This window comes from Nelusetta ayraudi, unplaced genomic scaffold (assembly GCF_046127955.1).
Source record: "Nelusetta ayraudi isolate G7.1 ecotype Tasmania unplaced genomic scaffold, CSIRO-AGI_Nayr_v1 ptg000089l, whole genome shotgun sequence".
NCBI lineage: Eukaryota > Metazoa > Chordata > Actinopteri > Tetraodontiformes > Monacanthidae > Nelusetta > Nelusetta ayraudi.
The window spans coordinates 540393-557441 of NW_027466139.1; the positions used below are offsets into that span (position 1 = coordinate 540393).

The 17049-nt window shown below is 42.5% G+C and overlaps 2 protein-coding genes across 4 annotated transcripts; both read left to right on the forward strand.

Annotated features, from left to right (window-relative positions):
• Positions 1–304: 304 nt before the first annotated feature.
• cdh31 (cadherin 31) lies at positions 305–9746 on the forward strand. Of its 2 annotated transcripts, none has more exons than XM_076046023.1 (18): positions 305–631; positions 1466–1595; positions 3772–3860; positions 4003–4194; positions 4462–4584; positions 4740–4895; positions 5122–5266; positions 5541–5713; positions 5912–6040; positions 6199–6384; positions 6482–6726; positions 6819–6961; positions 7042–7133; positions 7232–7364; positions 7715–7933; positions 8269–8399; positions 8576–8719; positions 8880–9746. In XM_076046023.1, the coding sequence occupies exons 1-18, from the start codon at positions 581–583 to the stop codon at positions 9090–9092; spliced, it is 2694 nt and encodes an 897-aa protein (XP_075902138.1). In that variant the 5' UTR covers positions 305–580; the 3' UTR covers positions 9093–9746. The 2 variants fall into 2 exon arrangements, with proteins under 2 accessions (XP_075902138.1, XP_075902139.1); XM_076046024.1 differs by having other exon boundaries at positions 306–631; positions 1481–1595.
• Positions 9747–11813: 2067 nt separating this feature from the next.
• Positions 11814–16468, forward strand: fbxo28 (F-box protein 28). Of its 2 annotated transcripts, none has more exons than XM_076046096.1 (5): positions 11814–12004; positions 13062–13171; positions 13310–13448; positions 13740–13935; positions 14391–16468. In XM_076046096.1, the coding sequence occupies exons 1-5, from the start codon at positions 11825–11827 to the stop codon at positions 14936–14938; spliced, it is 1173 nt and encodes a 390-aa protein (XP_075902211.1). In that variant the 5' UTR covers positions 11814–11824; the 3' UTR covers positions 14939–16468. The 2 variants fall into 2 exon arrangements, with proteins under 2 accessions (XP_075902211.1, XP_075902212.1); XM_076046097.1 differs by having other exon boundaries at positions 14394–16468.
• Positions 16469–17049: the final 581 nt, after the last annotated feature.

The window sequence follows — 17049 nt, forward strand, 5'->3', positions numbered from 1 at the left end:
AATAAAGAAGAAATGAGAATGTCCAAAATGTCCTCACTCTGCAGGGTGTAAATGTCTTCTGTGTCCCCGTGTGTGTGTGTGTGTGTGTGTGTGTGTGTGTGTGTGTGTGTGTGTGTGTGTGTGTTGTGGGTGGGGGCGGGGTCTTAAGAGCAGTCAGTGCGGCTGTAGGTGGACTGTGTGTTTGTGAGTTGTGGGAAGTAAGAAAAACACGAACAGACAGCGGAGACACACGCGTCTGTTTCCCGTCCGCATTTTCTCATCAATTCAGCCCCCCTTTGGCTTTTGGTATTTTTTTTTTGGAAACAGGAAGTGAGCAGTGTCAGCGCGGTATCAGCCTCGTGGAAGGGCGACCTGCTCTATGACCATATCAGGAAAACGGAATGCGCGCACCTGCGAGCTGACGTCACCACGCCGAAAGTACCTTTTGCTTTGTCGCTGAGCAAAAAAAAAAAAAAACTCAACAGAAACCGCCGGGACGAGACGAAAGACGCCGGTCGCGGAGGGAATACGTTACAAGATTTGGCTCGGGACCGTTTTTGCCTCAGTTGTCAGGATATTAGCGGGTGGATTTACAGCCCACATGGGGACGACTTGGCTGGGACTTGTGGCCGTTTTAATCGGACTTTTCCAGGTGAGACTCCTCGCCCTGCCTGTAATGGCCGCCACTCAATACTGTCTGTCTGTTAATAACTCTTAACACCTTATTAATATGCAGGCTGCCCACACATATCCTCTTTTTCTGGCTCTGGAATTGTCAAAAAGAAAATAAGTAAAAAAGTGCAATAGTTTCAGCTCCTTTTTGTCAGGATAACCTCAACTTTCAGTGTCTGTATAGTTATTGAAGTTGTCCACTCCGCAAATCTGCGTCGTTTTAAAAAATAAATAAATATATATATATTTTTTTATTTTATTTTTTACAACTCTCAAACAAGAGCAAAAAACGGCTTTTGTCAGTTTAAAAACCCAATCAAAGTGATTTCAGTCTGTTTGAGATGGCTCAAACGATAAAGCATCGCCGTGTGTTGAGTTCGACGACAGGTCTGCGTGCCTGACGGGCCTCGCCCTTCGTCAGTTGGTGACGCTGGCAGGTAGAATTCCGATTTCTTACGTCCACCACAAAGACTGAGTGGAAAGTCGGTTAAAACTCGACACTCTCCACTGTTCCTCCTGTGGGAAGTCAGTGTTAAGATTTCGCAGAGTTGTGAAGATTTTCGTGGTGGACCCCCCCCAAATCTAGACATTTTCATTTCAAACAGACAAAATGTATTTTCTGCTTTAGAGGGACGCTGTGACTTGTTGTTGCACGTTTAATACGGGTGTAATATTTGCAATGGTGAAAATCGGAAACAAGCAATAGATTAAAAATTATAAACGTAATTTATTTATTTTTTTGAGTTTTTGCCCCCCTATCTTTTCTTTGTATAAACATGATAAAGCCTTTAATAAGCTGCCTCTCCTCTTCCAGGCCGCAGCCCTCCAGGCCACAGCTCTACAGGCCACTGATGGGCCTGCATGTGTACCTGGATTCCAGCCTGATCAGTTGATTTTGAATGTGCACACAGAGCGACTGAAGCGAGACAGAAGGCTGGGCAAAGGTAAGAGTGGTTTCCTTGGTCACTGTCGAATGCACATGCCTTCATTTATGGTGCCCCGTGAATTCCAATTGGCTACTTTGTTATTTCGATGACGAATGAAGTCAAATACTGTCTGTGTTTTTGACAGAAAACGCAGCTCAGTTTACTGGAAGGTTCCTTCACACTTCTCAATGTGACCCACTTGTCTGGGTCTAATCTATGGAGATGATCTCCGATGTTGCCACTGCTTCGTCTACTTGCAGAGAAATTGCACATTTGATTTTTACTTGAAATTTGGTGTAATGGCCTTTGTATATTCAGTTCAGACACCTGCTCGCTGTGTTTCAGTGTGACCTGCATGATGGCCACAAGTGGTTCATGTTCAGCTTTTTTGTCCTGTACTCAGGCACACAGAGCCTAAAAAACAGGTTACAGATAATTTTCATTTCAATAAAAAATATACTGTTGTTGCTAATAACAGTGTCTGTTGATGCTCCTGTGAACCACTCGGCTTTTTGGTGATTAGGTTTTCACATTGTTCTCACGCACTTCCCAAACAACGTCACGTCCCAGCTTGTTCTCGTGCTTCTTCAGGGCAAGACGATCCCAAACCTGTTTTGCAGGCTTTGCTTTTTTTAGAGGTTGCTCAATTACCTAATAGAAAACTTAAAAACAAGTCATGTTTTGCAGTGAAATGTAACTATAGATAAATATAGATAGATACTATAGATAAATTGTTAAAGTGAAGTTGTTTAGTTTGTCAGCATTTTTTTTTTTAAAATAGAATACAATGGCCGCTTACTTCCTGTATCATTTACCGGGCACAGCAGACACTGATTGAGTGTCTCATTCTCTTGCGCATACAAACGCACACTGAAAAGATAAATTAAAACTTTGAATCCTGAATGTTTTTGTCCTATTTATCAATTTTTTACATGGTCAAAATCTTTGTTTTTGTCGTGTTCTGCAATAGCCCCCGTTTATTGGCACAGCATATAGTGATCATTTTAGATATTTCTTTTTCTAAATTTATGAACATAGATCAACTTGTTATTGTAAAACACAAAAAAGAAAGTTTAGCTTTTTTTTTATTCTTTGCAAAAAAAAAATCTTTGTTTCGACATCCTAATGCCTGCTTTGGAATATCATCCACGTGGCATACCAGAGGGTGCGTTTCCTGTATAATTTGGATTATGGCAAATAAAGAGTAGATAAAAGTTGAATTATGTTTAGATTAATGTTATTTTTGTCAAATTTATTACATTTAGTTACATTTAGAAGACCAATCAGATTTGTTTTACAAGGTCAAAGATTACTGCTGGTAGAAGGAGTGACACCACCTCAGTGTGGCTGCTTCATGACGAGCTGCTGAATGAAGTTGGGAGTAAAACAAAACAAAGTAGCTGCAATGTTTTACCCAAAACATCTTGGGAGTTTATCTAATTTGCTCATGAATTCCGTATAATCTTGATAAAAGTGCCACAAAATCCAGCATCTACACGGAGCTGTCAGGCAGTAGCTGGGCCGGCACTCTCGCCCTCTCCTGGGGATAATTTACTGCAGCTACTTCCTGGTCAGGTCACTGCTACAGGGCTGTTAGGAGGGATGTATTTCCAACGTTGATTTTAAAACACTTTGAATCTTTTTTTTTTTTTTTTAATGAAATCTGAGCTCTAGTGAAGGGTTCTAATTTGATAGAAAATGAGGATTCATCAATACTCGCCTCACTTTTTGATTTCCCTCACTGGCCGGCATCACCCCACCTGAAAATAAGACGGTCTTTGCCAGTGTCAGTATTTGTGTTCATTACTCACATTGGGTTCTGCAATTAAAAAACATGTTTAGGAGGTGGTTTTATTGTATTTTTGATGGAGAAAGATCTCAAAAATAGGATGAAGTATTAGGTGTTGGGATTGGAAGAAGACTAAGCTATGGACATTGGATATGGACTTGTCTTGGCTCCAATCCAGGAGGATTTGCAGTTTAGAAAAATGACAAAAAGCAGGATTGTTCTGGAAGTCTGAATTCTGCATATTCATTATTTGTGAGAAATACAAGCGGCTGTGTTCGTCTGAAGGTAGACCGTTAGTTAGACCGATAGTTAGGAGAGATTAAACATTTTCATAACAACTAATCTCATTGTTTGTATCGACTGAATTGCCTTTTTGCTTTTTTTCCTGCACCTTTTCATGTCCAGTGACCTTCACTGACTGCACAAACAAGACCCGCTTTCTTTTCACCAGTTCCAACAGTCGAGTCAAGGTTCATCATGACGGCACTTTGACGGTCAGTAAAGTGTTCCAGTTTTGTTTTTTGTTTTTTTAAATAAATGTTTCCCTATTTCCCTTTTTAGTTCCTCGTGCACCTGCACTATTTTGTTGAGGTTCAGGAACCTAATAACCATACATGCATGTCTATTTTTTAACAGGTTAAGAGAGAGATTGCTCTCCATGACGGCCACCTGAAGTTCAAGGTTCAGAACTTGGGTGCACAGGGCCACAAATTTACCCTTCCTGTCAAAGTGGTGAACCTTGAGCACAGGTGTCACAATGTTGACCAGCAACAACCTCCTCACCATCACCTACACCGACGTGCTGCTGAGGACTCGGTCGCTTATAAGGTAAATTTGAATTAAAATAAATAAAATAAAGTAGCCAGGAAGAAAACACACAACAACACAAATGTCAAATGTTTCAAGGTCTTTGGGAATAAAAATAACTAGTTGCTGGATGAGATACATGATAAAATACACAAACTAAGATGTGTAAAATTTCAGGGGTCATTGCAGAATACACTAAACATATACACTACAGAATACACTAGAATTCCACTGTTCTCTGCCATCCTGTTGAATACCAGTGTTTAACCAGAGTGTCTCAATCTCCAGGCGCCTGTCATATATTTCCCAAAGCCTACGAAAGGGCTGAAAAGAAAGAAGAGAGACTGGGTTATTCCTGACATTAATGTTTCAGAGAACAACAGAGGACCGTATCCCCTCAAAGTGTCCCAGGTAGGAGACACTTTCACCTTCAGCATGTGGAGGTTTCAGTTCTCTGCTCAAGCATGACTTTACTTTCCTTGTATGTCTTCACATTCTCCTGACCTGTTTAACATCCTGTTTTTATTGTTGCTGATGTGGTTGTTGTCAATATTTTTTTTTGACAGATTCGTTCGAGTGAAGATAAAGTGAAGACGATTTATTACAGCATTACTGGACCAGGAGCTAATGAGAGCCCTGTTGGTCTCTTCTACATGGACAGAGCCAGTGGAAACCTGTTTCTCACACAACCGCTGGACCGAGAGGAGAGAGACCGCTACATGGTGAGCAGCTTTTCAACATGAACACTTGGTCACCGCCTCAGCGGTCACACAGAATTTATTTTTACCACAATGCTTATTCATCTGGGCGCATTAGCATATCACTTGGTGGACTGTGTATACATATATATATATATATATATATATATATATATATATATATATATATATATAGGAAATAACATTATAAACATGTATTCTAACTTCATATTTGTGTGTCCTTTCGCAGTTTCAAGCGTTTGCCCTGGCAGAGGGCTCTGGAGATGCTGAGTCTCCCATGGAAATTGTTGTGAATGTGATTGACCAGAATGACAACAGTCCCAATTTTGAGAAAGACACCTACATGGGAGAAGTCGCAGAGGCCTCGCCAACAAGTACAGTTTGGGATTCTGTTTCATGCCTTAAAATGTGTACTTCATTGAGATGGCACATAATGAAAGTCACAGCTAAGAAAAAAAGCCTTTCCATATGCTATATTTTCCTTTGCTAATTCCTTTAATATATACATGTGTATGTATGTATGTATATATATATATGCTGCATGCCATCATTTGATATTTTTATTCCTGAAAAGTACCTTTTTAATGAAGTCTCTGAAAGCCGTTGAAAGATAATTTATGCAATCCTTCTGTTACTTCCTACCTGCAGATTTTGATGTGATACAAGTGGTGGCCATCGATCTGGATCAGGCAGACACTGACAACTCAGATATTCGTTACTCAATTTTAAGCCAGGATCCTCAGTTTCCCAAGGAGAACATGTTTGTGATTAATCCAATTACTGGTGGCATCAGAGTGAATGCAGATGGACTGGACAGAGAGGTGAGACTGAGAAAATATCTCTTGCATGTGTTTCCAATGGCTGAAGCAGGAAGGAAATTTAGTTGAACCAAATACAATTCCAAATGCTCCAAATTGCTTCATCCTGCACCTCCCCAACCCCTAAAAGAGTTATGTAGGCACCACTTACTGTGAAAAGTCAGTGGAAGGATGTCACTCACTCTGCATCTCTTTTACTAGAAATACCGCGAGTACACGCTGGTGGTCCAAGCAGCAGACATGATAGGAAAAGGGTTGACTGGGCAAGCCAAAGTCATCCTGACTGTGACTGACAGCAATGACAACGCTCCAGCCTTTGCTCAGTCCAGTGTAAGTACCACACTGTTTTCCTGCCTTAAAACGTGTTTTAGGTGTCAATGAGTCTGTCGTCGACATCGGTGTCGCAGGACAAGTCACGTCGGAGGCGCTCTTTGAACGGTGCAGTGGCTTCATAAGTGACATCACTAACGAGCGTGTCCCTCTGCCAGTATGAAACTGCAGTTGATGAGAACAAAGCGGGCATTCAGATCCTGACCATGACGGTGTCTGATGGTGATGAGCCACATTCCCCTGCTTGGAACGCCAAGTTCAAGATTGTCGGTGGAGACCCAGGTGGATATTTCACTGTCAAAACAGGAACTAACAAACAGGAAGGGATCATTTCTACTGCCAAGGTAGGAATTACACCTGGTGTTCACACTGCAGGGATTTTTCCCTCAGAAAACTCGTATTTTGTTCCAATTGCTTTGCTGCTGTTTCCTCATGAACCAGGGTCTTGACTTTGAGAAGAGTGGCAAGCACACTCTGCTGGTTGCCGTGGAGAACGAGGTTCCTTTCGCAACTGCACTGCTCACTGCGACAGCCACGGTGGTGGTGACCGTGCAGGATGTGAACGAGCCGCCAGTCTTCGATCCCGTAGAGAAGCTGGTGTCCAAACCAGAGGACCTGGCTGTTGACTCTGTCGTGGTGCAGTATGCTGCTTCTGATCCAGACACTGCACTCAAGCAGAAAGTCTCGTAAGTCGTCCAGCTTTGGGTTTGATGTTGAAAGCAGGTGGTACTGGCTGGAACTCAATAGAAACTAACAGGTGCTCTCTTGTTTGGAACAGATACAAGATTGTTCGAGACCCTGCAGGCTGGCTGTTTGTGGAACCAGACAGTGGTATCATAAAGGTCAAGTCAAAGATGGACAGAGAGTCCGCCTTTGTCAGGGAGGACAAGTATACCGCACTCATTGGTGCATATGATGATGGTAGGTCTAGAGGCGGCCTGGGACTTTGTGCACCTCTCACTGCTTTAAAGAGAACTGATTTTACTCTGTCACTCCACCAGATGAATACCCAGCCACAGGGACCGGTACTCTGATAATCCATCTTGAAGACGTCAATGACAACGCACCTACCATTGATGAACGTTCATTTCGGGTCCGTCTCCTTTTTTCCTCTGTACCTTTTTTTGTATATATAGTTTGCGTGCATGTGTGTGGTACAACAAGTTCTGACCTTGCATGGACTCTCCCCAGGTCTGCAACAAGAAACCAGCTCCTCAGCTTCTGTCAGTGACGGATAAAGACGGACCAGGCTTTACATCTCCATACAGAGTCTCCCTGCAGGGCAGTTCAAGGACCAACTGGACGGCCAGAATGAACGACACCAGTATGTGTGACACAGAGTGACGCCACCCTCCCACTGCTCTCAGCTGAGGAGGATTATTGGAAAAAACACATGATGAATTAAAAAATACATAATATTTATAGAGTAAGAAAGGGAATGAAGTGTTTCCTGTGGTTACTGTGGAGAAATGAGGTTGGGATTGATTATACTGGGTCCAATATTCTCGTAACCGCATCTTTAAAATGAAAATCATTTTAGGGGCAACCCATGATCCTCGATTTCGAAACTCTTTCAATAAAAAAAACTGTCTTTTGAAGCGAGCTTGAAGCATGAAGACGGACTGTTGACGGCTTTGCACTTTTTTTTTGTTCTTCTCTTGTGGTGTCCTGCAGAAACCGGCATCATTCTCAATCTGCAGACTGACCTCGAAAGTGGCATCTACAATGTGTTGCTGAGCGTTGGAGACAACCTAGGGTTGGAGCAGGTCAGCACCCTCCAGGTCACAGTGTGTGACTGCACTGGCGAGGAGGTGACCTGCCAGGGGCGAACAGCTGCTGGGACTGACCTCCCTCTCATCCTGGGAATCCTGGCTGGCATTCTGCTGCTGCTCAGTAAGTCTTTGTTTTACACTATTCTAATATATAAAAGGGCTGACTAAGCTTCCACAGACTGTAAAATACATCATTAAAACAAACCCCCCCTCGTTGGCGGATGCACATTACTGCTACACACAGAAACTGCTCTGTGCCTTTTTATTAGCAAAGAAAAGAAATAACTTTAGACATAATTGGCTCGCTAGCAGCTGGTAACTGCTGTTCTTATTAATACACTACCAATCTGGCCCAACCTTTGTGTGTGTGTCACTGCTGCTAATGCGCCTTGCAGGCAACCCTGTTTGTTTTTCTGTCGGGTTCTTCTGATTTTTTGCGTGCGTTTGCATCCTCAGTGCTGGTGCTGCTGCTGCTGATGTTTGCGAGACGGCGAAGAGGAGAGAAGAAGGAGCCGCTGCTGCAGGACAACGACATCAGAGACAACATCTATTACTACGACGAGGAGGGAGGTGGCGAGGACGATCAGGTACGGAGATCTTCACACTTTTAAAACACCGAGAAGGTGAAGCAGAAAAGGAGCTCCATGTGGAGTTGATGGGCTGTGTGGCAGAGGACCACTGTCATCTCTCCCTCTCACCCAACGCACTGCACGGCTCCGCTCTGCTTTTGTCTGTGTGTAACGCGTCCCGTGTGACCCACCAGGACTATGATCTGAGTGTTCTCCACCGTGGCCTGGACAACCGGCCCGAGGTCTTCAGGAATGATGTGGTGCCCGTCTTGATGCCTGCTCCTCAGTACCGTCCTCGCCCTGCCAACCCAGATGAAATTGGCAATTTTATCGATCACGTGAGTCAAGACGTTCAAGATCCCTTCAGTATAACAATATTAACTGAGGCATTTTCCAGAAAAGCTTGGCATCAAGCTTGGCATAAAATATATATATTTTATTTTGTGTATTGCTCATGGCTTTTCTAAATGTTTAAACTTGCTACTTCACCCTTTCTAGAACCTGAAAGCAGCTGACGGCGACCCAACGGCGCCCCCTTACGACTCCCTGCTGGTGTTTGACTACGAAGGAGGCGCTTCTGACTCGGGGAGCCTCTCCTCTCTCAACTCGTCCAGCAGTGGCGATCAGGACTATGACTGCCTCAACCAGTGGGGTCCACGTTTCAAGAAGCTGGCTGACATGTACGGAGGAGGAGAGGACGACATGCTGTAAATGCAAAGTTGGATGCACCTCGCCGTGTGAATGATGGATTCATGTTTGCAAAGATCAAGTGATGTGAATGAATGAATGAATGCATCAGACAGAAAGCCCCCTGTGGAAATCGTCCACACATCAGTGGGCCACAGTAGTTTGATTTTCTACATGTTCTCCTTCATCTTTCTGTTTTGTCCCACAAGCTACTCAGTAGCTCCTCACAAACACAAGGTTTTGTTTGTTTCGCTGTTCATTAGAAAGAAAACTCGCTTGGTTTTTACAATCACTTCATGTTGCTTTGAGGAATTGGTGCAGATATTTTAGCTTGTGTCACTGCGTTTTTAGAGGCACACAGAAATACAGTTGCACTGATATAGTTTATGTAATTTTGTAATTGTATGAGTCTGCATTTTACCTATTCACTTTTTAATTCTTGTTTGTTGTTTAATTTGTACTACCTCTGAAATTAAAGTGCTTTGCTTTTTTCAATTCCCTGGTGAAAAATACTGGTGAAATTTACATTGATAGTCACTGTCAAATCCAAAGAGTCAACAATTATTCATTCACGTCTTATTAAGTCTGTTATGTTGTCACATTGATATGCATTTTTGAGTTGCATCTTAATGATTTGTTCGTATCTGGATTTTTTTTATATAAAGTTTTCTTAATGCTGTGGTGTGATTTTTTTTTTTTTTTTTTTTTTTTCTGTGAAATTTAATGTGGGGAAAGTGTAAAAAACTGAAAAAACAGTCAATCTAGAGTCAAACCCCGACCTTGAAAATTGCCACTTTATTTTCTTGCAGGTTGAGGTTGCAACAATATGCAAGGTTGGGCATTTCAAGGTCTCACGACAGTGGTGTTGTGAGCTTTTTCGTTCGTGTTCTCGTGAAGACTGGGGCGTATGCTAATGCTAAAGCATTAGCATATTCTTCGTGTTCCAATATGACCGATGGCTCCTTAATTATATGATACTTTCACCCAACCTACACACCATATTTTGACTGTCCTGTAGTAAGCCTGTAACATCTGTGCGACAAATCAGAAATTTAGATTACGAAGCTAAATGCTAAATCAAAAAGACGAGTCATTGGGTCTGGGTTTTATTTAATGCAAGTGCTAACAGCAGTTGTTTAAGCAAGCAGTGCGCTAAAGTTTAATGAAGATAGATAGATTGTACTAGATACTTTGTATGATGAAGCCACGTTGCCCACACATGTAGTGTCATCAATATAAATAAGTTAACTTATTATTAATAAATCTGTATCTGCCAGACCGATGTCTGCAATGCATTGTTGGCAAAGCTTGAAAAGGTGCAGATGATTTTGTGGTCAATTATGAATAGTTTATTGGTCTCCTGCGTATCCTATACATCCCTGTACAACAAAGACGTGCTGGTTGTTTCAGCCTGGACAGGAACCCAAGGTTACATCTTTTCTAATCATACTGCTTGTGGTGTAAGTGTCTGAAGTGTCATAGAAGCAGACGCTTAAGACGGGATCAAGGAACGAGTTCGCTTAAACTACATGCACACGTTTGACCTTTTCATGAGCTGTAAGGCCATCTTGTGGTGGGATAGATCTTAGCAGAAGGAAACTTCCAGCAGCTTTTATTTTACATTTCAAAACCATATAAACACAAAACACAAATCTGCATTGTCATGATATGGCGCTAATATATGAATCCATGACGGAATGATTTAGTAAAGTCATCACAAAAATTGGAATAGTAATAAAAATGTATATTTACTATGCTCGACCTAAAGCTTGGAGGACCCAGCAACGCTGAGGCTCAGCCCCGAATAATAATAATATCTAAAAACATACAAAAGCCGCAAAACATACAAACATTTTGAAATGTGCCAGTAAAAACCCATAGTTCTACATCAGTGAATTTTGCTGGAATATAGACGGTAGATAATTTTTAAGATGTTATTTTTAAAACAATTGAATAAATGCATTACAACTGGAGGACGGAGATTTTTCAAAAGACAGTACAAAAGTACAACTGCAGATAGACAGAGACTGCAAAGACTATAGTGATGGATAATAGATATGTACGTGTGAGGTTTGATCACAAACTATTTTTATTGTTCATGTTCATGTTGTACATGTTGTTATTCCTTCTGGTGTCTCAGCGAGCTAGGATTACTGAAGATTGGAAACATGGATCCCACCAAGAATTCAGCATCAGGCTTTGGGTGAACAAAATACACAAAATGCTTTATTGCTCAATAGGAATACTTGGTTTAAGATTCAGAAAAATAAATATCGCGCCTTGTGAACCTTTCCCTGAAGCCCAGGAATGAACAGCTGGCTAAAGTTGTGTGTGGTAGCTCTACGACCACCTCACACAAGCAACAAAGCTTCATGTCTGTGCATGTCTGCTGCAGCATTGGCACAATTCGGACAGACGAGTGCAAGATGAAGGCCCTACGAATGAGTAATACAAGATGGAAAGGGAGACACTGGATGTTAGGTTCAAACAACAGTCAATGAATAAAAGAAAAAGAATAGACTGTTTCCAATTAATACAAACTACGATTCTAAAAGAAAAACAATGGATGACCGCAAAATATAGGATGTAAAGATCAGAATGAAATGACATCACTTCGAAGAAGAAGAAAAAAAAGAAAAGACAATCGCTTTAAAAAATGAACAAACTTCGCATCTGTCTCTCCCCCCCCTTTTCCATTCGGATTGCATGTTGTCCCTGGTTAAAACGTCACTTCCGCCTCCTCTTCGCAGAGCAAGATGGCGGCCATCGTAGACAGGGTTGATGGATGCATTGGGTCATTGGACTCAGATGCGGTGTCACTCAGACAGTCAGTTCCACCGCCGGATCAGAGCAACCCGTTGCTGGGACTGCCGATCGTGGCCATCGAGACCATACTCAATTTTCTGTCCTACGATGAAATTAGCCTCCTGCGCTCGGTAAGAACAATAACAAACCGACTCGGGGGGGAAATGCTAACGCTAGCCACTGCTGTTTTCTCAGCCGATATAAATTCAGAGTGAGCAGTAAATTGTGAAATCGCATTTAAAAGTAGTTGTCCAAAAATATGCGCGGTCATCTTTGTTGTCCTTATTTTTTGTGTTGTGTCGTTCCAGATTTAGAAAAATGCCCTCACTCAGTGCGAGGGTCTCGGGGTAGTCTGGGGGGGGTGTTGCGTCTGCACTCAATGCAAAGCTTCCTGATGCAATGTGTTTTTACCAATGTGGACTGTTTTAAAAAGAAAGAAAGAATGAAAACATAAAGCGCTGAAGCAGTTATGGTTATTTTTTTTTATTTTTTTTTATTTTTTTTTATAAACTGTGATTTATAATCCAAAATGACATGCTCATAGATCGGCCAGTTGAGTCGACACTGTGATAATCATGTGTACTAATGGATGTGTTCTTATCATGTTAAGTGCACACATGCTGTTGTGATGTGCCAGGACTGGGCTTGCATGTTGTTCACGGGGAAACAAACAGTATGGACAGAGTGTAAGACAAAGGGACAACAGCTTGAAAACGTACACAGAGTTTATTCTAAAGACATTTTTAAAGATCCGTTCAAGGTCCCTACAGTCTACATGGAAGACAAAAATACATCTGTGGCATCCTCCGTGCCGATAGCAAAGCGTCTGCCCACCCCCCCATGGTGTTTTTGTCTTTCAAGATTCAAGATTGTTCATTTGTCGTTATGTGCACATGACAACATTTTTGTTTGAGGTATTTCTCCGCTAAAACACTCAAAATACGACACTAAGAATCAATGAGAAAAGGCAAAGAAAGACACAAAACGCCCTGGAGCCACTGCATACCTACATACCGCCATCTTACCACTCTAGATTGTATTATTATTTTATCATGTTCTGTTTTTACTGTATGGTAAGCTTTTTCCATTTTTGTTGTTGTGTTATTATTTGCAAGATTTAATGCGAGGATCTTCATCAAACCGTAAATGTTGCTCAAGCTGCTGTTGCTCTCTTGTGTTGCTACTCAGGTGTGCAAGCGTATGGATTTGATATGCCAGCGAGTTCTCAATCAGGGCTTCCTGAAAGTAGAGCGATACCATAATCTCTGCCAGAGGCAAGTTAAGGCCCAGCTACCCAGGTCAGTGTCACTCCAAGGCCAAGATCTGCATGACAAAAGCATCGCTGTTGTTGCACTGCACTGTGTGGGAGCATTGAGTGCTGCACATTTATCTAAAATGCTAACGTAGAGCACATTTAAATCTAAATTTGTCTGCAGGCGAGAGTCTGAGAGAAGGAACCACTCGCTTGCACGTCATGCAGACATCCTAGCAGCTGTGGAGACACGCCTCTCTCTGCTCAACATGACCTTCATGAAATATGTGGACTCCAATCTCTGTTGTTTCATTCCTGGAAAGGTGGGTTTAAAAAAAATGCTTTTCTTTATATTTTGTTTCCTTTATTTAGGCTCTGTGACTGTATTTATTTCGGAAATAAAGGCAATGAAGTGAACAAAATGTACACTTCGAAGAAGACAGCTGAAATGGTTGTCCGGTCGTCTCCATTCCGGCACCAGGTTTCTTCAGAACTTTGCTCTCTGGAGAAAAAAATAAACGAATTAATGCAAAGAGCCATTTCTTATTTCCATTCTTTATATTTTTCTCACCTGTTTCAGTGCACTGATCACCTTGTGCTGTGTTTTTGCTCAGGTAATAGATGAAATATACCGCGTGCTGCGCTATGTGAACTCCACTCGAGCTCCCCAGCGTGCTCACGAGGTTCTGCAGGAGTTGAGGGACATCTCCTCAATGGCCATGGAGTATTTTGATGAGAAGATTGTCCCCATTCTGAAGAAGAAGCTGCCAGGAGCCGATCTCTCTGGTCGCCTCATCAGCTCAGCTCCAGGTAAAGTACATTTCAAAAATGGAAAAACCTCAGTGTGTGTGTGTGTGTGTGTGTGTGTGTGTGTGTGTGTGTGTGTGTGTGTGTGTGTGTGTGTGTGTGTGTGTGTGTGTGTGTGTGTGTGTGTGTGTGTGTGTGTGTGTGTGTGTTAATGTTTTGTTAATGAGGTCTCGGTCTCAGTTGGTGCCGTCTTGGCTACAGCACGAGCTCACTCTGACAGAGGTCACTAGACTGGTACTTCAAACATGATGCTTACTAAATGATTGCGTGGCATTTGATTCCACTATGATAATGCCACTATAAAAAGCCAAATTCAATGTCATTTATCAATAAAACTGCACATTTAGTCTGGTCTCATTGTGCAGTGTTTACTCATGACCTTCAGAAATTCCCCTCAGTTGGTTAAAAAAAAACCATCAATAAAAGAGCGTCTTTGATGATATCTCATCTTCCCTCAGTAGCAGGACCATCTACCTCCCTCACCACCATGTCCCTGCTGGCCAAGAACACGCCGTCGCGCTCGGAAATGACCAAGGTGCAGCAGCAGGTCAAGGTCAACGGGGCGTCCATGACGGTGCTGCGCCGGGAGATGCAGGAGATCCGCGTCAAGCAGCTGGAGCAGCAGAAGCAGCTGCAGGACCAGGAGCAGAAGCTGCTGGAGCAGACGCAGGTGATCGGCGAACAGAACACCCGGCTGGCCGAGCTGGAGCACAAGCTGCGTGAACTGATGGACAGCAGTGCGGCGGTGATGGGGGGAGCCAGGCCCAGCGCGCCGGTCCCCTCCTCCTCTTCCTCCTCCTCCTCCACCTCTCCCTCTTCTTCCTCTGCCGCCGCCGCCGCCGTGTCTTCTAGTGTGGCCAGCACGTCCCAGACGGCGTCGGCCGGCGTCGGCACGTCCGAGGTGTCGCTCCTGAAGGAGGCCGAGGGTAAAGAGGGGCTCTTGAAACGCAGTAGGAAGAGCGCAGACCTCCCGCGACAGTCCAAACGCCTGCGCAGCAAGAAATGATGAGACTCAGTGTCGGAAGTTTTGTTTTTCTGATCCTGATCCCCCCCCCTCCCCCCCCGCCCCGCCCCCACACTGGTCTGAATGATCACACATTATCCCACACGTCTCACTTTCTCTGTACTGTATAGGATGAGTGAGGAGAATCCCTGCAGTATTATTTTCAAACTTTTCCATGAGCATTACCAGTTCAATAAGGAATGCGGAATACCGCTAGAATTAACTTTGCAAAATTTAGCCAGTCACAATATGGGAAAGATGTTTATGAGATGTCATGAAATATCAGTTCTTTTATCATTTGGTCAATGTTAATCTCGTACATCAACTGGTTTATGTGAGAGAGAAGAAAAAAAAAATCCTGTTTTATCGGTGGACCGTCGGGTAAATCATGACAGCAGAGCTCCAGTTTGACCAGGACGCCCGCTTGATCTGCAGTCCTGTCCTTTGTAACCTAATTAAGCTTAGTGCAATACAAACCATGTTTGTTGTTTGTTAGTCGGCAAGTTGGTCTTTTCTAGGGAAAAAAAAAGAAAAAAATGCTTATCTGATCATCTCAGTTGGATTTTGTTTTTTTGAATGATGAATCAAAGTGTGTTGAGGAGAAAGGCTTCCCAGCACCCTGTGAAAGGCGCAATAGGAGCAGGAGAATATGAGTTGACTGGAGTCGGGGACTCTTCGCTGTGCCTCAGTGACCACTGACAGACTCTATTATTTGTCCCCTGATCTGTTGAGACACTGAAACGATGAAGCTATTCAAATAAAGACCTTTTTTTTTTTTTTTTTTTTTTTTAGCTTGTTGTGCCTGAAGGTACCTGAAGATTAGGGTTTTATATGTTTCCATACGCACCGTGTGACGGAAGATCAAGAAAAGCATGCAACGTCTCGCCGAGACGGGACAGAAATCCATATTTGATTGTTCAGATGTGTTCCTTTAACACACTGAGCAGCCGCAAAGCTGATCGCAACAACCGTGAAATAAGTTCAAAGTCTCTTTTTTTTTTCCTCCAGCCAAATGTGTTTTATATTAATACACCATGAAACATGTTTTTAATCACCTTGAAATGTAACCGCTGAACTCTTTTGTCCGTTAACCCCCACTGTGCCGCTCTATGAAATGATACTGGAGGGTTTTCTTCATGGTTTGTTACACAGTAGGTTTCGGCTGCTCCCCATCCTCACAACCGCTCGCCTTGCAAGTTGAGGTTCCACTGGCTGCGAGCCCATATTGTGGCATTTTGGATGTTGCGAAATTTTCTGTACTCTTGTAACTCAAATCACTCATGGCATATAAACCTTTGGAAACGTGGTTCACGTCATGGTCAACACGTGTGTTTTTAGAACACTTAAGATGTCAATAGTGCGTTGATTTGAGACTGCGTCTCGGCTTAGGAAACCTTAATGTAAATGTACTAAGTTGGCTCGCTGTAATTCACAATATGCATATTGTGAATTGGTGCCGGCTATACAGCCTTGTTCCATTCATTAGTCTCACTAATGTACATATAAAACCTATTAAAGTTTCTCTTATTTACAGCTTCATGTTTTCTTTTATCCTCAACCATGTCAAAGGAAATGTTATACATTTTTATCATGAATTATCAGTTTGCAGAAAATGAAAAACACAATGTTAAGATCCTCTAATATACAATATTTGACTTGTGACTGTGTGTGTGTGTGTGTGTGTGTGTGTGTGTGTGTGTGTGTGTGTGTGTGTGTGTGTGTGTGTGTGTGTGTGTGTGTGTGTGTGTGTGTGTGAGAGAGAGAGAGAGCGAGAGAGAGTGGGAGAGAGAGACAGAGTTATTTCAGTATTTTATTTATTTATTTATTAAGGATACGATTAGGTCGTACTGGTCTAAACAGATTGCTACACATTGTAATAAAATAAAATAAGATCTAAAAAAAAATTCAACATGCTGCAGGGAAATGTAATCGCTGTGGGTGACAGGAAACAGTGGAACATGTGTTTTCACATTGTCTAAAATATTTAAATGTTTTATTTTATTTTATTTTATTTTATTTTATTTTATTTTAGTTTAGTTTAGAAAGAGATGGGTTTACGTCGGCTACAGAGATATTACTGTATTTGCTGATGCGTGAGCGGTGCCGCTCCCCAC